Source organism: Sorex fumeus, unplaced genomic scaffold, assembly GCF_029834395.1.
Source record: "Sorex fumeus unplaced genomic scaffold, SorFum_2.1 ptg000006l, whole genome shotgun sequence".
NCBI classification, from domain to species: Eukaryota; Metazoa; Chordata; class Mammalia; order Eulipotyphla; family Soricidae; genus Sorex; species Sorex fumeus.
The window spans coordinates 67026389-67047441 of NW_026606063.1; the positions used below are offsets into that span (position 1 = coordinate 67026389).

At 44.1% G+C, this 21053-nt stretch overlaps 1 protein-coding gene across 3 annotated transcripts in view; it reads left to right on the top strand.

Annotated features, from left to right (window-relative positions):
* Nucleotides 1–754: 754 nt before the first annotated feature.
* The window catches only part of RFX8 (regulatory factor X8), a 74711-nt gene continuing 54412 nt past the window's right edge, over nucleotides 755–21053 (top strand). For 2 of the 3 annotated variants that reach the window (XM_056128386.1, XM_056128394.1), the window contains exons 1-3: nucleotides 755–813; nucleotides 5792–5915; nucleotides 19397–19458. In XM_056128386.1, coding sequence (XP_055984361.1) covers nucleotides 755–813; nucleotides 5792–5915; nucleotides 19397–19458 — 245 coding nt within the window. Of the gene's footprint in view, nucleotides 814–5791; nucleotides 5916–19396; nucleotides 19459–21053 lie in introns of those variants that run through there. The other variant, XM_056128402.1, reaches the window with a different exon arrangement.

Below are 21053 nucleotides of genomic sequence, written 5' to 3' on the forward strand. Positions count from 1 at the left end.
TGAACTAAGAAATCATCCCGGGGGCGAGGAGCTTTAGAAGCATCAGCACCACGTGGCAGGACTGAGCTCAAACAAACTCCTTTCACTGAACACTTCATTGTAAGAGCTGCTGGAGAGCAGGCAGAAGAAGTGGGGTCGGAGGGGGTCAATGAATTAACTCCGTGTCACCCAGTGTCAGAGCAATGAGTTCCCACAGTCCCCAGAGCACCGTTGCCCTGCGGGCCAAGGGCAGGCGCTACATCTCAATGCACATAGACACCTGGAGGGGTCAGCCACTCAGTCTTCTGCCCGGGTGGTTGCCAGAGGCTCCACTGGTCTTAATCAGAGCCCATAAGCGCCCCCAATCTCCCGGGGTGCTCCCAGCTCCAGATCGCCAGAGCCAGCCCGGACAGACCCACGGCTTCACCCGGGCGGGGTGCAGTGGGTGGGTCCTGGGACCCGCCCTGCTGCAGTCCCGGCGGAGCGCAAAGCTTGCAAATCCACAGACGCAGGGCCTGGTCTCAGACCCGAGGCGCAGACCCCAAGCGCAGGCGGGGCCGGCGGAAAGATTTTCCTCCCCGCTGCTGCCCGGGTCCGACAGGTGACCGTGGCCGGGGAGGTGACCACGGCCGTACTGCGCAGCCCCGCGAGGCTCATGCCCTGGCCCCGCGCGCCCGGTCCCGAGCTCCTGCCCCGCCTGCCCGCGCGCCAGGCTCTAAAGTAAACACAGCGGAGCCGGCAGCGCGGCCACCTCCACCCGCCGGGCCGCCGCGCCATGGCCGAGGGTGTGCCCGCATCCCCCAATCGCAGCCTGCACAGCGCCATCATCCGGTGGTGAGCTGGCAAGGGACTGGGTGGTGCTGCGGGGGGTCGCGGGGACCCTCCTCACACACCCGGCCCCGCGGCCCGAGGGCCTGCTGAAAGTCGGAACACACGAACCTACACACACACACACACACACACACACACATACACATACACACACATCACCTGGGACAGACACACCTCTGAACACACTCCCTGTACAGAAACGCACGCACACATACATAGAGGCAGGCACACACACACCAGGGCAGACACACATGCCTGAACACATACACAAACACACAGGCATACACACACGGAAGATAGTCACACATGTCTGAACACATGCCCAGCACACACACACACACACACACACACACACACACACACACACCTCACCTGGGACAAACACACCTCTGAACATACTCCCTGTACAGAAACACATGCAGACATACATAGAGGCAGGTACATACACCCCAGGGCAGACACACATGCCTGAACACATACACAAACACACAGGCATACACACACGGAAGATAGACACACATGTCTGAACACATGCCCAGCGCGCGCACACACACACACACATACACACAAACATACAGGCAGGCACACACACATCAGGGCAGACACACATACCTGAACACATACACAAACACACAGGTGTATACACACACGCAAGATAGACACACATGTCTGAACACATGCCCAACACACACACACACACACACACACACACACACACACCTCACCTGGGACAAAAACACCTCTGAACACACTCCCTGTACAGAAACACACACACACATACATACAGGCAGGCACACACACACCAGGGCAGACACACATGCCTGAACACATACTCAAACACACAGGTGTACACACACATGCAAGATAGACACACATGTCTGAACACATGCCCAGCGCGCGTGCACGCACGCACACACACATACACACACACGTCACCTGGGACAGACACACCTCTGAACATACTTCCTGTACAGAAACACACGCACACATACATACAGGCAGGCACACACACACACACACACACACACACACACACCAAGGCAGACATACATGCCTGAACACACACACACAAGCACACAGGCGTACACACATGCAAGATAGACACACATGTCTGAACACATGCCCAGCACACACACACACACAAACACAGAGGACACACAACCTCCAGGACACACATTAACAGAACGGACACACACGTCTGAACACACATGCCTAAAGCAAACACCCAGGACAGACATACACAAATACACACATGCACACACGCAGGAAACACACACACAGATGTGTACCCAGGACAGGTGCACACACACTCTTTGTGGGAGTCTGCGAGGTCTTTGTAGATCCAGGGCTTCCATCTGGTTTGCTCCGGAAGTGCTTGGCTGTGACCCTCAAGGGCATGTTGGCTGCAGCAGCCTCTCTTGCATCTCAGAAGCTGGCCAGGACAGTGTTTGCTTAGTGTGAGATTCAGAAGGGGCCTTCTCTGACTTAGCAGCAACAGTGCATTTCACATTGTTTGTGAAACTCTCCTCAGCTGTTTAAATAGAAGCAAAAGAACACCAGAAAGAAAAATACACTCTGCTGTTTCTACGGATGAACACGGGGGGTTGTGGTTCTTCATAAATAGGAAAATAATTGAAACCAGTACTGAAACCTTAGTTTTGTAAGATAAATTACCAGTAGATATAGGATACACCCTAAAAAAAGGACTACTTCAACTTCTCAGTATCTGTATTGCAAACCCTAATGTTCAAAGGAGAGAGACAGAGATAGGGAAACAGCAAGAGAAACAGAGGTAAGGAAGAGAGAGTAAGAGAGAGAGAGAGAGAGAGAGAGAGAGAGAGAGAAGTGCCTGCCATAGAGGCAGGCGGGGGAGGGGGATGGTGAGAGGGAATCTGAGGACATGGGTGGTAGGAAATGTAAACTGGTGGAGGGGCGGCTTCCTAGCAAACTATCTTAAACTGACTGAAACTCAATCAAGAACACTTTTGTAACTGCATCTAACGGTGATTTCATTTTTTTTTCTTTTTGGGTCACACCCAGCGATGCACAGGGGTTACTCCTGGCTCTGCACTTAGGAGTAACTGCTGGCGGTGCTCAGGGAACCATATGGAATGCTGAGAATCAAACCCCGGGTTGACCACATGCAAGGCAAACGCCCTACCTGCTGTGCTATCTCTCCAGCTCCTTTCATTTTTTGTTAAAGGACTATTTATCAGAAAACACTTTCAGATAGTTATGTGAGTTAAGTAGCAAAAATGAAGGGCTTATTTGTGATTGAAACCAATTACACTTAGCCCTTTCCACCAATTTAGATGTATTCTTAGATGTATTTCAGTTTCCAGAAATGACCTGAAGAGTAAACTCTGAAGGACACAGTATTTTCTCTTACTCAGTGGCTCTTTTCCTACATAGTCACTAGCTAGGATCCATGGCCCACTGATTCCTAGACACAGGACTCAGGATAGCTTTGCCAATGATACCAAGTTACATGAAAAGTTTCTGAAGTTTGTATTATGCTCGAGACCCTTGACAGAATTGCCAGAGATTCAAAAACAAAAATCAAAGAACAGAAAAACCTGGATACCCTTTCGGGTGGTTTGTGACCTGACAGAACAGAGGCTGCACAGTTGAGTGCTCTAAGCCACTTCAAATCGTGTATACATGAAGTTCTCTCCATACAGTCTGTCCTTCCCAATGTGGGGGTAGGAGGTAGGGCTGGGATGGGGAGCCTTGTGACCTGCTCCTCAGATTTGCAGACAGATGGAGCAGCCAGGACCAAGTGGACCATGGTTTCCTATGTGGCTGTTCCATAGGTGTCCAGTCTGAGCCAGGACCATTGCCGAATCACTGGCACAGGTGGTTTTGATGCCAGAAGCAAAAAAACATGGCCCCCCACCACCTTAGCCTCATTAGGAGGCTGCTATCAAAACAAGAATATAGAAATAAAGCATTGCCAAGGAACTGAAGCAATTGGAATCCTTGTGTGCTGCTGACAGAAATGTAATCCAATACAGCTGCTACAAAAAACAATCCATCAAAAAGCCAAATATATCATTATCTTATGTTTCAACAGCCCTGTCTCTATACCCCCATGTACTGAAAACAGATATCTGCCCCACCACATTCGTAGTAATCTTGTTTACGAGAGCAACACAAGTGTCTATCTGCCCACAGATGAATGGACACACAAAATGTGATCTGTGCTGAAGTAAAATGTGATTTGGCCTTAAAAAAAAAAGGAATGGGATTCTGGTACATAAGGAAATCCTTAATGAAATAAACCAGTCACAAAAGGATAATACTGTATGATTCAATTTAGAAAGGTGTTCAGTGTGGTTCTGATCATAAAGACAGTAGCATATATTTGAAGATGCTGAATGACAAGTTATTGTTTAGTCAAGAAGAGTTTCCATTTTGCAAGATGAAAAGAGATCTCTGCACACCTGACTTTGTACAAAATATAAAGAAACAACATACATTACAGTGAAACATTACTCTGAACATTGCAATGAAAATAACCATCTTCATGTTGTATATATTTTAACACAAAATTTCAAAACCCAGATGCAACAGAACTCCTGAATTTGCAGTTCAGAACCTCGGTTGAAGAGAGTCAGAATATGCCCAGGGAGACTGCTTGCTTAGAAGAGTCATGGTGACATGGAGTGCACCAGGGCACAGCTCAGGAAGCCCTGATTGCTGTCACATGAAAAAGGTGCTGTACTGGGCTTTATTTCTCCATTTGATATTGCATTCATTCATTTATCAGGCACTGGATGATTTTTTAGGCTATCTCACACCGGAGCAATCTCCCAAAGAGAAGTAAAGGCATGAGAAGACTTCTATGAGGGAGCAGAAGTTTGATGAACAGGAAGGACTGAAGAAGCAGATGGGGCTGAAGAGATAGTACAGTGGGTAGGGTACTTGCCTTGCATGCACCCAACACAGGTTTGATCCTAGGCACCCCATATGATCCCCAGAGCCCACCAGAAATGATCCCTGAGTGCAGAGCCAGGAGTATGCCCTAAGAACTGCCAGGTATAGCCCCCTATAAATAAATAAATAAGTAAATAAATAAATAAATAAAACAGGAAGGACTGCAGAAGTGGAATGAGGCGGTCAGGCCTTGGGGGAAACATAAAGAACAGGGATGCCTGGGGGCAGCCAGCTGTCTGTCCAGTCTTCAATGAGCCCATGAACATTGTCCAATCCCTCTGCAACCTGAGCCTGTCTACAGACAGGCTCCCGAATATAAATAGGAATTTTTCAAATGTCTGCTGAAACTAATAAAATGCTAATTTCTTTTGAAAGAGATAGGAGTCACAATAGCTTTTGATCAGATGAATCAAAGGGGACCCAGATTTCCTGCAGGTAATAGTACCATCTCCTCTTCCCTTTGTCATTAGTTATTGTTAAGATGATTGGGAATTTCACACCTTTTCCTATGGGACTCTGCCCTGTAGCTCACTCTCTTGCTGCTGAGTTTGTACCTGGCATGTGAGGCAGTGCTGGGGACTGAACTCATAGACTCATGATGGTAAGGTCATTTTCTGCTACTGAGTCAGCCGCCATCCTTCAGAAAACTTTTCTTTGTGATCTAAAACTCCTCAGAAAATGTGGGAAGGGCAGGATTAGATGTGTTTGCTATAAAGCTGGCAATTATCAGCTTTTCTGAGTCCTGCACTGGGTCTGTTCAATAGATGTTGCTTGGACCATTCTCTTGTGCCTGATCATTGGCCCTCACCAAGGTGTACTGCTCTAAAGACAACCAAAGGGGCTGGAGCGATATAGCACAGAGAGTATGGGAGTAGGGCATTTGACTTGCACCTGGGTTTGATCCTCAGCATTCCATATGGTCCTCTGAGCACCACCAGGAGTAATTCCCAAGTGCAGAGACAGCAGTGACCTCTGTACATCACTGGGTGTGACCCAAAAAGAAAAAAAGAGACCACCAAAGTCCTCTTTCTTCTCTCTCCCTCAGGTTGGTGGACAATTTCTGCATTTGTGAAGGATATAGTGTGCCTCGCTGCCTCATGTATGATATTTATGTGGAGACCTGTGGGAAAAATGTTCAGAACCAAGTCAACCCTGCCACATTTGGAAAGGTAGGAGTGAACATAAAAATTTTTACTTGGTGAAAAAAAAACAATTTAGTGGGAAAAGAAATGTTAGGATCCCTTTGGATCTAATTGGATTCACTCTGGAAAACTAAACAATCAATATACTTTTTCATTTCCACCCAAAAAGCACTTAGTTTGCCACTGTAGGAGTAGACAAAAAGTTCTCCCTCTTCCTCTGGAGTTTTCTTGGACTGGAAAAGCAGTCAGATTAACATCAGATAGATTAGTAGGAGAAGTAAACGTATTTAATATGTGGAGAATGAAGATTCTAAAGCCATACAGGCTAAATGGGGGTGGGGTGTATATCCCAAGCAGTGGAATGGGCCGGGCTTAGGAGAGGGTGATTCATTTGACCCGAGTCAAGTGTTCTATGATTATGTGTTTTCTCCGATGGAAAGTTTACTTCTGGTTAAAAAAATTCTTTGCCCTGAGCGATGCCTCTCTAGTCTGGGTTCTAGTTAAAAGTGTGATCAGAGTTTCTTGAGAGTCAGAAGGATGTTTGTGAACCTCAATTCAAAGAGAACCACATGCCAAACTGGCATGTCTTGGGGTGGCCTGTCCTATCATGAACATTTTGGGAGGAACCCCCTTCTCTACTCTCCTTGAGCCACGCTTCTCAGCCAGCATAGAGAGGATGACAAGCACCTCAAAGAATGTGACTATAGCATGCAGAGATTCTCTGGGGACAGGTCTGCTGAGACACAACTCCGGGCATAGGAATCACCTGATACCAGGCAGAGGATGCGTCCCACACCCAGCTGTTGGCAGAGTCAGTCACTCTCGCTCTACTCTGTCAGGAGTACTTAGGCTGCACAACATAGTCCATCTGAGACTTCCATGGAGCAACCATTACATTCCAGGAACTACTGTAGACATCAGGATATGATAATGGACAAAACAGATAAAACTTTATACCTTATTGAATTCACTGTAGTTGGAGAAATAGACAGAGAAAAAGTATAAACTATATTATGTAATATGAAAGAGAAAAATAGAGAAGCGGGAATATAAGAACTCTGTTAGGGGATCAGTTGTTTTAGAGGTACAGCAAGGAAAGGTATCACTGATAAGCAACCTTTCAAACCTTTCAACCTTTGAAAATGAGAGAAGGAATATGTGGGGTGTAAGAGAAATGAGTCTTCACAGAAAGTCTGTTCAGAAAAGAAGGTGCAATGACTGGAGAGATGAGATCAGGGAGAAAGGATGGGAGGTCTAATCAGGGATGAGAAGATAGAGGTGAACCTGTTAAGAAGTGGCCAGATTCTGGGTATATTTAGAAGTCAGAACCAATAGAATTACTTATGGAAAGATTAATAGAATTAAGCAACAGAATTGTTAAATTAAATAATAAAAAATTTGCATTAGACAATGTATTGTTTTATTTTTAGAATACTAGTATTATGGTTTTTTAGGAAACAGCCAAAAATAAGTTGAAAGGATAATTTTTCAAGTAAAGGGGATAGCTCTTTGAATCCACTTATAAGAAGTTTGACTGGACGTCATGGAATCAAATCTAACCCAATGAAAATATAATGGGATGCCATTTTAGGTTAAGTTTATTTTTGAATTTAGATATAATTTAAATATTCTAGCATCTGAATTGTAAAAGCTTTCTATGGGTGAAGTCAATTTTTAAGTAATTTTACAATTTAATTCCAATTATTGAAACTTCCTTATTATCATTTGCTCATGAAAACATTAAAAATCATTGAGTTACTCTTTCTTCATGCAAAACCTCCAACACCTGGTGTGTCTTTTCCATATATAGCCATCTTATTTGTGATTGACTGCTTTTCAGGAACTCAGTAACTTATGACTGGGGTTCCCATCTCAGACAGACCGTGACTGACTAGGTTCTAAGTCACTAGCCATATCCTCTCTTCCTCTGGTGTTTCCTTCCACCACAGCCTCTCCAAGCCCTTCCACAGAGCCGACTTCCTCTATCTACTTCCTTATTCCCTATGATGGACTTGCACGGCCCATCCCTCCCATGGTGCTTTACCTGCCCATTGGCCCCAGTACATAACCTTCTGCCCCAGTGCCTAACACAGACTGAGAAAGTGAGGTTTGCAGGAAGGATGTGTAGGTGGGGGGAGAATGGTTGGCATTTCAAACGCTAGACTAGTGCTGCAACCACTAGTTCAGGAAGACATTATTAGGAGTCAAGAAAACAAACCAGATTGGCCGATGGCTCAGTATTAATGGTTGACTGGCCCATCTAGTCCCCTGGGCTGGATTCAGACCTTCTTCCCCTTGTTATATCCTCTAAAATATGGTTGGGTTCAACTAACCCTGGCAGTCTCCCAGTCCAGTGGATATACTCTTTGAGGTATAATACAATATCCCTTTGAGAGGGCCTCTGACTTGGGGGTGCTTAAGAACAAAGCACTGGCTGTGGGCAGAGAGGTCAAGCTGAGGGGGACTGGGTTTCTGTAGAGAACTCTGGGTAGGTGCTGTTCTCAGACTTGGATCCATGACTTGATACATAAGCCGCAGACTGATGGAAACCCACGAGAGCTCTCTCAGGGCCACCACACAGTCCTCTCCATGTGTGCACCATCTGTCTTGTGCTTACTGGATAGATCTGATATGGAGCTTGTTCACCGACCCACAAGCTGCCAATTCCATTTCTTCCTCCTTTCCTATTCTCTCTCCCTTCTTCCCTCTTCCTCTTTTTCTAGAGGGCAAATATAAATTGGTCATTGCACCCTCTCATCATCACCCTTCAGGAAGAATGATACCACTTGCCTCTTCAGTTCTTTTCAACAATGTGATATATGACTGTTAACCTACAACCCACATTGCAAGTTTTTCCACTTTGCATCTCCTTGTCATCCCCAATGGTGGGACTATCAGCATGTTCATTATAGTGACTTCGCCCCTTTTCTTTGTGGGGACCATTCCCAGTGGTGTTTTGGATCATGCAGCGCCAGGGATTGAAGCTGATAACCCCAGCATGTGCTCCAGCCTTTGAGTCCTCTCCCCATCCTTATCTTGCGTTAGAAAAAGGACTTTTAATGCATTTGTATGTCTCTTCCTTCTTTTCTCTCTTCCTACCTTCCTTCCTCCCCATTCTCCCCCATTCTTTCCTTCCCTCCTTCTCGTTGTTCGTTCTCTCTCCCTCCTCCCATCCTTCCAATATTTCTGTATTTATTTTATCTTTTTATTAGTTTTGTTCATTTCCCTAATCTCAGTAATATATCTATGTGCATTTCTTTTTTCCATTTTTATTTTCCCACTTGAGTAAGATCATGCAGTATTTGTCTTTCTTATCTCTCTCACTCTCTCTTTTTTGGTTTTGGGTCATACCCACAGTGCTCAGGGCTTATTCTTGGCTCTGTCCTCAGGGATTACTCCTGGAGGTGCTTGGGGAATCATATGGGAGTCTGGAGTTCAAATTCTGGTCAGTTGCATGCAAGGCAAGAACCTGTCTCTCTGTCCCCAGTATTTTTTATACCCCAGTCTTTTTTATGGGCTTTATTTTATATACTTCTAAAAGAATTTTTGAGTCACACCTATCAGTACTCAGGAGTAACTCCCAACACAGTGCTCACAGGTCTCTCTTGGGGGTGATGGGTGGTTGGGGTAACAATTTGTTTCCTCATGAGATCACACTGGTTTTCCCACACGCATGATCTGTATCCTAATCTTTAAATGAGCTGTTCCTCTAAAGACAGTTCTTAAAAGCATGTTTTTATTTTGTGCCTTAACTTTTTATTTTTATTTTTTTAAACAGTAGACAATTTGTTTTCTGTTGCTGATTATGAATAACATATGATGTCGTGTGGCTGCGGTAGTGGCTGTGCGATTTTGAAATTCCAAAATTTTAACAATTAAATCTGGAGGGATTTCTTGTCAAAACCTGCTGGGTTCTGAGATTTGTTCCTGAATCTCTGGGATCATGGCTATTAAGCAGCTTGATCAGGAGCCAGAGAGGCCATTCGTGGGTGGTGACTCAGGGTCTCGTTGGGACGGGGAGGAAAGGGACGGCTCTACCCCCATCCAGTGAGGCCCCGTTTTTCATCACTGCAGGCCCAAACCTGACTGTCCAATGGCTTTTGTAAGATGGTGGCCACAAGGCCGCCAAGAGGGAACAGGCAGAGGGACAACACCCTTTCCCCCCTGGGTTGGCCCAGCGACAGTAACCTACTGCGCCGTCCAGACACATTTCTGCCAAAAGCCGCCGGGTTTCGAGATTTGTTTCTGAGTTTCTGGGATCATGGCCATTAAACAGCTTGATCAGGAGCCAGAGAGGCCATTTGTGGGCGGCTACTCTGGATCTCATTGGGATGGGGAGGAAAGGGCCGGCTCCATCCCCATCCTGTGAGGCCCCGCGTGTCTCGTCACTGCAAGCCCAAACCTGATTGTCCAGTGGCCTCTGGAGGATGACGGCCACCAGGCTGCCACGGGGGACACGCCAAGGCACAAAACCTATACCCATCTGGGGTGGCCCAGCGCCAGTAGCCTACTGCAGGGACCAGACGCATTTCTACCAAAAGCCCTTGGGTTTTGAGATTTGTTTCTGAGTCTCTGGGATCATGGCCGTTAAGCAGGTCAATCAGGAACCAGAAAGTCCATGCCTCCAATTATATAGCTGAGTCCAAGGTGGTTTGTGGGTGTGGCTCTCACATACCTAACTTTTGGCAGTTTACTTTCTTGGTAAACTTTTCCCCAAGTTTTTGGGGTCTGGCCAAAGGCACAGCAGCAATTTTGGGGTATCTGGAAGTCTGAAGGCACCATCAGGCTGCTGATGCACTCACCTCACAGGTACAGATTGACCTGCTGGCGGCACCATACCTCCGTGCCTTAACTTTTTAAAAAGAGGCATCATTTGTTATCTATCACCTTTAATTACCAGCTGTAACATTAAGACTCACCTAAACTAATTTGACTATAATGTGTGGACCTACAGGGGAGGAAAAAGTAATTGTGCTGTCATGTTGGATCATTCCAATTTTTAAAGTTGTCACTCTAAATTGCCATCCACCAGCAATTCTAGGGACCCAATGTTGTTTCCAAAGCATGAACATTTGGATCCATCCCTCTAACAACATCCTAATCCCTGAAACAGTCATTGATGAAACTTTGGATCATTGTAGGTCATAGAATACAATCTTCTAACATATGAAACAAGGACTTACATCTCCCTGGCTTCCCCTCACATTTTTTTACATTTTATTTTATTTTATTCATATATTTATTTTTATTAACTCACCATAAGGTACAGTAACAAAAAAAAATCATGTTTGAACTTCAATTATACAATCATCAAACACCCATCCCTTCACCCATGCATGTTTTCCACCACCAAAAGCCCCGGTATCCCCCCCCCCCCCACATTCTACATCTCCCCCTGCCTGTGTAGCAGACAATTTGCAAAATATTCTTTCTCTACTTTAGTTACCTTCGATATTCTGAGGCCAGTCCTACCACCCCTCATACCTGCCAAAAATGCAATGCTAGATAATGTGTTTTGTATTGCTTGCTATGGATATAATATGATGTCATGCAGCTGCATGCTCTAGGAATTCTAAGATTTTAATAATTAGGGTCTGAAGAAATCGCTGCAGCAAGTTGCTTGGGTCTGAGATTCGTTTGTGTGTTTCTGGATCATGGCCGTGTGAGAGCTTAAGTAGATGGTGGGTGGATGTGGCGTCATTTCGGCATCCCATTGGGTGAGGGGGTGAAGAAGAAGAAGGGCCCACTCCTCCCCTGTCCCCTGCGAGACTTGGGATTTGCCGTCACCACAACTCATACCTAGAGCTTCTTGCTGACTTCTAGAAAATGGCGACTGCTGGAGCTCTTGGAGGGCAGGCAGAGGGACAACACCTGTCCCATCTGGAGCAGCCCAATGGAGAAGGTCTATTGCAAATTCTGGGCCATCTCTGCAGCAAGTTGTTCAGGTTCAAGATTCATTTGTGTGTCTCCCCTCAACTTTCTGAATACTCAACCCCCAGATATCTGCCTTCTGACTATAAGTTTGACAGGATTTCAATGTATTGATCCTTCTTCTACAAAGTAGGTGTCCCATGAGACAGTTTTGGGCCCCAAGAATGGTTGAACAAGAACTATCACTTTTGCTTTGTTTTCTGGTTGCTATTGGTAGCCTACTAGAGCTAGACATGATTACTATGTCTCTGCTGGCTTTAAGTTTGTCGTCCGCAAAAATAATCTTTGAATTTTTCAAATGTGAATCAAGTTAAACTACACCCCTGACACATACCACTTTGTAAATTGTAAAATATTCTATGAATATAGAGAAAAATTTTGCCTTATTGTCAAGTTGTTGTCAATATGTAGATAATTATGCGAACCTAAGAGTAGTTGTTCACTTACTACTTTATTTTAGCTTTTGCTCTATTTATCCACCTCTTGAATCTTAGATAGTCTCCTCAACCTATGAAACCCACCTGTCTGTAATGCATTCCATAATTCACTTAAAAAATTTAATCTCCCCAAGCAGCAGCTGCAAGGCCTCGGGTGCATGCCAGAGCTCACTGAGCATCTCTGAGGGAAGGTTTCCAACCAGCCAGGAATCCCCAGCTTTTTTGTTCTGCTGACACTTGACAATTCAATTCCTCGTCATCTTAGGAGACTTATTGAAGGTTTTACTGAGTTCTGGACATTGTGCATGAACCTTTTTTTTTCTTACCTACCTTCCTGACACCTTTGCAAATGAAAATGGTGTGACTTCAGTTTATATGGTGTAGCTCTTTATCGCTACTTTGTTTTCTCACAAATCATTCTTACAATCTTTTAAGTGATCTACAATGATTCATTGTTTCATGGTTAGGACAGCCTCTCTGCAAAATGTCCTAAAGTAAAAAATTAAAAATCAGTTTTTGTGTGACAATGTGCATTTGCTTAGCATTTTTCAATCTTCATCCAACCCTTAAAATTCATTTCCCAAGATGCAGCTAGCTTTTATTTCTCTTTTGTAACTGTTATAGGGAGCTGATACTGGGAAAGGTCCCAGAGCTGCTGGATTTGTGACTAAATGCAGGAGGGACAGGGGAAAGGGAAAAGGAAATGATCACCAAGCATGTTTACAAGAGAAACAACAAAATACCCAATTCTCATTTCCTCTCTCCTCCCCTGGGAATGGAGTTGAATCCAGATTCCACACAAAGTTCCTGTGCAGATGTTAGAATGTTTCTTGCTCTTTTTGGCAGGTCTGGGCATAGGGTGGGTAATGCTCAATCCTCGTGCAAGGGCTCTCTGAAATGGATTAGGGAATTTCCAAAATACTGACTTCCTCTTTTAAAATAGACTTAGTGGTGTTTTTCTGATGATAAAGGTAGTACATTACTCTGAGAGGTAGTGTGAGAAATAGAGAAAAGTAAAGGTAAAGGCCCTCCCGTTGATCGTCGATTTGCTCGAGCGGGCCCAGTAACGTCTCCATTGGAGACTTTGTTGTTACTGTGTCTGGCATATCCAATACTCTCGGTAGCTTGCCGGGCTCTCCGAGAGGGGCGGAGGAATCGAACTCGGGTCGGCCATGTTGGCTGCGTGCAAGGCAGACGCCCTACCCGCTGAGAGAAAAGTAGATAAAAGGAAAAATAGGTCTGGAGAGATAGGGCAGCAATTTAGGCCCTTACTTGCTTTGTATGTGGCAGATCCTGGCTCCATCCCTGGTCCATGCAGGAGGCTGTGCAGCAGTTGAGAAGAGTTCAAAGAAGAGCCTCCAAAACCACTAGATGTGCCCCCAATTCCACCTCCATGAAGAAGAAATACCTGCTGTCTCCCCCTTGTTCCTGCACACACACATGTGTGTGACCACAAGAGCAATAAGAGTGAACACACAGCATATTGCCTGTTTCCTGTGTCTTTTGGAACCAGCTCAGTAGGTGACGCTTCATTCACCCTGAATGAACATTTGAGCAGCCAGCCAGCGTGTCCTCTCTGAAGTTCTTCAGATGATAACAAATCCAATTAATCTGTCTGATGCCTGATCCCATATAATATCCATAGTCTGAGCAGGTTTTAGGATGTCATCCTTTCTTCCAGCATGACACCCTGACAGCAACAGGGTGGGATGGGAGGGAGTCATTACCCTTACTTCCTCACCCTTCTCTTTGCCTCAGCTTTTTTTTTTATTTGACCTTTCTGAGAGAGGAGAGGGAATTTCCAGCAGACACAGAAGACCCGTGTCTCAGGGGAGTGTTTGAATAAGTATCCCCAGTCTTGACAAACACCTCTTTCTAGAGCTTCAGTAGCCATCCTGGGGGTTTTACTGGCAGAAATGCTATACTATGGCAGATATCAACTCTTTCTCTTAAGTGGCTAGCTTGTGGCCATGGAAACTACTCATTTGTGGCCTGAGCAGACCATGGATATTGTGGCAGAAGTCAAGATAACAGACATTCTCTGTTGTCTAGTCACTAAAACCACTGTCCAGCCCTCTTCCCATCTCCTAAGAGTCCTAGGCCACAGCCAGACACCAACTACAGGGGTCTCACAAGGAGCTGTTCAAGTGACTCCATGAACCTCTGGAGAGATTCTGTTAGGTCTGAAGTACTGGACACTTCATCCCCCATACTCCTCATAGGGAGGAGCTGGTCTTGGCACAAGAAATCCCCTCACGTGTTTTTCAGCCCCTCCCTCACTGAGGGTGATCTGCATCAAGAGTTCTCTATAGTTTCACTGAATGACTCAAGGGAGCAAGTTCTGTAGGTGTGTGTTTGGCAGTTCCCTTTGCTCTGAGTTGTTTATTGTCCTCATGCCTCAGCCTGTTGTCTGGATACAAGGATGGCTGTGCGATGACTACAGAGGGATGGATAGATGGACAGACAGGTGAATGGGAAGACACACAAGACAGACCAACAGTGTGGACACTGCACTTTGAATAACAGCAATACAGGGCTGGAGTGATAGCACAGGAGGTAGGGCATTTACCTTGCACATGGTCAACCCAGGTTCAATTCCCAGCATTCCATATGGTCCCCTGAGCACGGCCAGGAGTGATTCCTGAGTGCAAAAGCTAGGAGTAATCCCTGAGCATCACCGGGTGTGACCCAAAAAGAAAATAAAAAAAGAAAGAAAGAAATAGCAGCTATCCTATAATTAGGTATCGGAGACTATAACTTTGGGTAAGTTATTAAACCTTTAAGTACATCAGCTTTTGTCCCCTATAAAATGAGAATATTCATTAGAATAATGTTAAAAATATTGGCTATGTCATGGAATTATTTTAAGAAATCAAATCAGAACATTACTAGCATGTTGGAATTACTAAACAAATATGAATATATATAATAACTGTGATGGCATTCTTATTTTCACCTAAAGGATTATATACATTTGGCATGAAAACATCACAAAATACACTTATATATTGGCTATACATATCTTTGGATGTTTTAGAATTCATTTAATCATTTATCTTATTGGAAATTTAGATTTTTTATTATTTTTCTATGATCCAACTAAAATGCTTCCACTTTTATCTGGTAATTTTCTTGATAGAGTTTCTAGGCAACTGTTACCAAATTCATGCCCATTGTGATAGTTCTTGCTATTCTTATAAAAATCCATTTTTCTCCTAATCTACCAATTTGTTCAGAAAAATAGTCTATTAAAACTTGTTTCAAATTTCACTAACTAAATGAGTAGAAAAAGTGAGCACTTTTGCATAAGTCTTAATCCTAAGACTTGTGTGTATACTAGACGACTTTATGTTGGGATCTTGATGCCGTTCCAATTATTAACTGTGCGAGCTCTCTCTATATAAAGATTGCACATTTTCTACTTACATTCTGGAATTAATCATGTGGGCTGTTTAATTTTAAATTGTGTGTACCTTATCACATGACTGTCTGGGGTTGGAATCATTCAATAAACTAAAATGCACTCATGATTTTATTGTCAGATAATAAGGCAAACTATCTCTGCCTCTCCCTTCATATAAAACCAAATTATATTCCAAGGCTTTGAACCTGAGACTGCTATAAAGTTTGAAATGACACCTTTAGGGCTGGAGAGATAGTACAGCAGATAAGGTGTATAGCAGATAAGGTGTACTCTATGGGATACCACGTTTGGCAGCATGCATCCTGGATTTGATTCCTGGCATCCCATATGGTCCCCTGCCCCCTACTAGGAGTGACCCCTGAGCACAGAATCAGGAGTAAGCCCTGAGTACAGCCAGGTGTGCGCCCTAAACCAAACTAAAATAAAAGGACTTCTTTAGGTAGTATACAGGAAAGATTTTGAGAGGTTTTTTTGTTTGTTTTTTTTTTGTTTTTGTTTTTGTTTTTTGTGAAGAGGGACAAGGTTGAGCTATATACCTGGCAGAGCTCAGGTTTCACTCCTGGCATTGTGCTCAGGGATCATACCTGTTAGTACCATATGTGGTACTGGTGATAGAAGCTAGGTTGGATTTGTGCAAGGAAAGCTAGCTCCTCTGTGCTATCTATTTGGCCCCTGAGTTGATTTTTTGGGGGGTGGGGGGTTGGTGGAACGCACAACGGTCTGTGCTCAGGGGTTACTTTTGCCTCTTCACTCAGGGGTCACTCCAGGCAGGTTTGGGGGACCATATGGAGTGCCAGGAACAAACCTGTGTGGACTGCATGCAAGGCAAACCTTCTACCCGCTGTACTGTCTCTCTGGCACTTTGAGATGATTTTCTTAAGAAAAGATGAAATTGCCAAAATCTGCTGTTAAAAAATGGCATTTCTGGCTTCTAACTCTGCATTGAGACTTTTCACTTGTTCTTTGTTTGGGAGGCTACACCCTGATCAGGAATCAAAGCCAGGGGCCCCTGCATGCCAAGTTTGTGCTCCAACCCCCTAATGAATTATCTCACCACACATTCAGACTTAACTGACTTTCCCCTTATCTCCTACCTTTCATTTTCATGCTTATATCTTGGTTGTCCTGCCCTGAGGGAACTTCTTAATCCGATCTTCTGATCTTGAGTTAGTTCTGTTCCTCACTTGGGCACTTCCTCTGGGAACCAGCCCAGAGCCAAACAGAAGCAAAGTTCTACCACACTCTCTCTATCCAAGCCTGTGACCTGAACTAATAAAGAAAAAGAAAGGGGCTCCCTCCCCAAGCCTATGTTTGCCCTTGAACACATATCTCACTTGCTTATCTCTATGTTTCTTTGCTTGCTTATTTTCATTCTGGAGAAATCTGTGTTCTCTCTTGAACACATATTTCCCCTCTTTCTCTTCTCACATCTTTCATTTCAGCAAGGTGTTTTTTTTTCTTTTTCTTTTTCTTTTTTTTTGCTTTTGGGGTCACACCCAGAGATACTCAGGGGTTGCTCCTGGGTCTGCACTCAGGAATTACTCCTACTGGTGCTCAGGGGTCCATGTGGGACGCTAGGGATCGAACCTGGGTGTATCACATGCAATGCAAACGCTGTGCTATTGCTTAGCCCCTCTTTAAGCAATTTTCATTCAATAAAAACTACCTTACAAAAATAAAGAGAGAGAGGAAGAAAGGAAGGGAAGGAGGGAGGGAGGGAGGGAGGGAGGGAGGAAGGAAGGAAGGAAAGAAAGAAAAATAAAACAACACACCATAGCCAAGCCACCAGACCCCACAACACCAGGCTGTTTCATTAGGGGCAATCCAGAAGGAGGCAGGTGAGGCCCCTCCCTGCTCCAAGGGATCCAGCTTTAGCTGCCAAAAACCTCCAGAACTCAACCCCCACCGTGCTCATGGCCTCTCTCCACTCCCTCAAGCTAAGCCTCACCCATGAGTGAATCTATTCCTGGACATCTCATACTTTACACCACTAATATAACAAAACTAGCACACCACATTTGATGGGGTTTAAAGTAGAAAGCAACCAATCTTAGAGGGATATATATATATATAAATATATATACATATATACATATATACATGGGCTGGAGCGATAGCACAGCGGTAGGGCGTTCGCCTTACAAGCGGCCAACATGGCCGACCCGAGTTCGATTCCTCCGCCCCTCTCGGAGAGCCCGGCAAGCTACCGAGAGTATTCGATATGCCAGACACAGTAACAACAAAGTTTCCAATGTCCAATGGAGACGTTACTGGGCCCGCTCGAGCAAATCGACGATCAACGGGAGGGCCTTTACCTTTACTTTTACATATATACATACACACACACATATATATATATGCATGCACACAAGTCTCAACATTTAACATGTTAGTAATCTCTTATAGAAGGGCCTAATGGCCCCTGGGTAGTACTGTAGCACTGTCCCCTGTTGTTCATCGATTTGCACAAGCGGGTCCAGTAACGTCTCCATTGTGAGACTTGTTGTTACTGTGTTTGGCATATTGAATACGTCACGGGTAGCTTGCCAGGCTTTGCCATGTGGGCGAGATACTCTGGGTTAAATAAAATATTCACACAATTTCCTCTAAGGAAACGTTTTTGAATCATTTTCAGCGGTTTATTCATAACAAACAATAGAAAATAAATTATTTTGGCTTTGCTTTGGAGCAAGGGTTGGGGTTTAGGATGGAAACATCCAAAATATGGTGGTGAGAAGGTGTAATGGTGGTGGGATTAGTGTTCAAATATAAAGTGTAACCAAATATTGTGAACTACTTTATAAAAATAAAATAAAATTGTTAAAGTCATTAATAATAATGAAAGAAAGAAAGAAAGAAAGAAAGGAAGGAAGGAAGGAAGGAAGAAAGGGAAGAAAGGAAGTAAGAAAGAAAAGATACAGTAGGAAGGAAACCAAACAGACTGGAATTGTAGAAAAATAGCAGAAACCATTACCTGCCTACTCTGAACACTATATTTTCCACATTAGTTATTTCAATGATTTCATTGCTCTTCAAATCTTAACTTTCAACTTTGGGGGTCTCTTTACCAAAGCAGCTAAAGTTGATTCATTTTCTTTAAAGTTACTGTTCACAAATGTAATATTAGCACTATCTAACAATATAGACATCAGAAAGATAACTGGGAGATGAGACACTGGATTAGAAGGCAGCTATGTGTTGTGTATGTTCATAGCTTTGAAACCTCAAAAATCAGGTAACACATGGCTAATCAAAAGTGGGGGGGGAAACATCAATGGAAGAGGAAGAAACTCATCAAATCAAGGCAAACTCACATGAGAAACTTTTACATGAGAAGCTCTTAATAACCTATTTTCAGAGAATTCTTAATAGGAAGGGTTAATATTTATGGTCCAGTGTGGAGGAAACAAAACAGAAAGTGAAAGTGCACACATGCAGTTTCTGTGATGCATTTATGGCCTGTGCATGCCCAGAGAATGCACACACACCGAGGCTCTGGAGGAAAGACTAGAAGGAACTGCACTGAGGTTTAAATGGTATTCTTCAGAGCAATATGTTTCCTTCCTTATGCTTGTTTGAGTCTTCCATATTTTATGTGCATATGTTTTATTTATAATCAGCAGAGAAAATTGAAATTTGGTAAGACCGGGAAAAAAAGGCAAGTTTTAATACCTACAGTTTTGAATTGCAACTTTGGATCTGGCTTATTCTTTTAGCTCGTGCGCTTGGTTTTTCCTGATCTTGGCACCCGGCGATTAGGCACAAGAGGAAGTGCCAGGTAGGTTAATTTTTGCTTTATTTTAAATATCAAAATTAAATATTTTGAAGAAAATAGCAGAATGGGTGACAAAGTAATGTAAGCCTAAGCAAATGGCAAATACTAGCTCTTAACCAAGGAGTGTACACAACTGAAATGAAATCCTGGTGCCTGAAATAATTTCAGCATTGCTAGTTCCTGTTCTTGTATGTATTTTGTGAAAACACAATAGTCACAGTGAATTTTTAGTTTCAATACTAGCATTTAAAAGTGTAAATGTCTAATCAATGAAATATTTAATTATTGACACACATAGGCGAGAACTGCTTTATTACTCTTTGAACTTACATTTCTAAGTGTTCTAATTAGCATATTTGCATTATATTCAGGAGATGGAGGACTCAGGCTATATTTTTAACACAAAAGGAAATTCCAGCCTTATCGGGTGTGTTGTGTCATAATTGTCACTCAATTATTGTTGTTTGTTTTAAATCAAGGAAAGTCTGGAGAAGTCAGTGAGCCAGGAAGTCAGTGTGAAGGGAGGGAAGCCAAGTTTGCAAAGGGGTCCGCCACCACCCATGAAGGAGGTGCTTGCCAAGCTAAACATGGGCCAAGAATTCATTTGAAAATGTTTTGTTCTGCTTCTCTGAGCCTAGACCAGTCGCTGCAGCTTACCAGGCGCAGCTGCAGAGTTCTAGGCTTCAGAGCAGGCCCAAACATCACTGTTGGAGTTCTGAGGCCTGAGCCTGGATTTCACTTTATTTAAAGGTGGCCACTCATGGGTACAGTGCCACCAGCAGGTCAACTTATACCTCTGGGGTGAGTGCCTCAGCAGCCTGATGGTGTCTTCAGGCTTCCTGACACCCCCAAAATTGCTACTGTGCCTCTGGCCAGATCCAAAAAGCTTGGGACCAAATTTTCTGAGAAATTAAATGGCCAAAAGTTAAGTATATGGAGAATCACACCCATAAACCACCTGTGGTTCAACTATACAAGCTCATTTTTTGGCCTTGCTTCAGAGGCCCATAAATAAGTCTTGCAAAGAAATCAAAAGCTGTGCAAGGCAGAGCAGACTGGGGTAAACCGGAAGGGGGTAGGTTAGCTTAGTGCCTACCCAAGCAGACCCCCTGTCAGCTGCTTGCTTCCACAGTCCAAAATCGCCACCATGCCCCTGGCCTGACTCCACCGTCTCAGGACACACCTCACTGAGATATAATCTGTTGAAAATTCCCATATGCTGGTTTTGTGACTGAAATCTCCAGGCTTTCTCGAGGTCAGGATGGTCTACCTCTCCCTACCTCCCTGAACTTTCAGAAGCCTCAGCAGTCACAACCACACCCCAAAGCTGACACCCAGTTAAAAAGCTACTCCAGTCTTACCATTCTGATAAAAATATTGAATGCCCTCAGCAAACATGATGACCTTTTAATACCTTTATGGCAAATCATAATGCACAAAAATAGAGGGAGACTGGGAGAATGTGGTGGGGTATTAAGGGATGGTGGGAGGGAAATAGGGGACATTGGTGGTGGAAAATGTACACTGGTGGAGGGATGGGTGTTGGATCACTGTATGATGGAAGGCCAACCAAGAGCAACTTTGTATAGTCTATCACA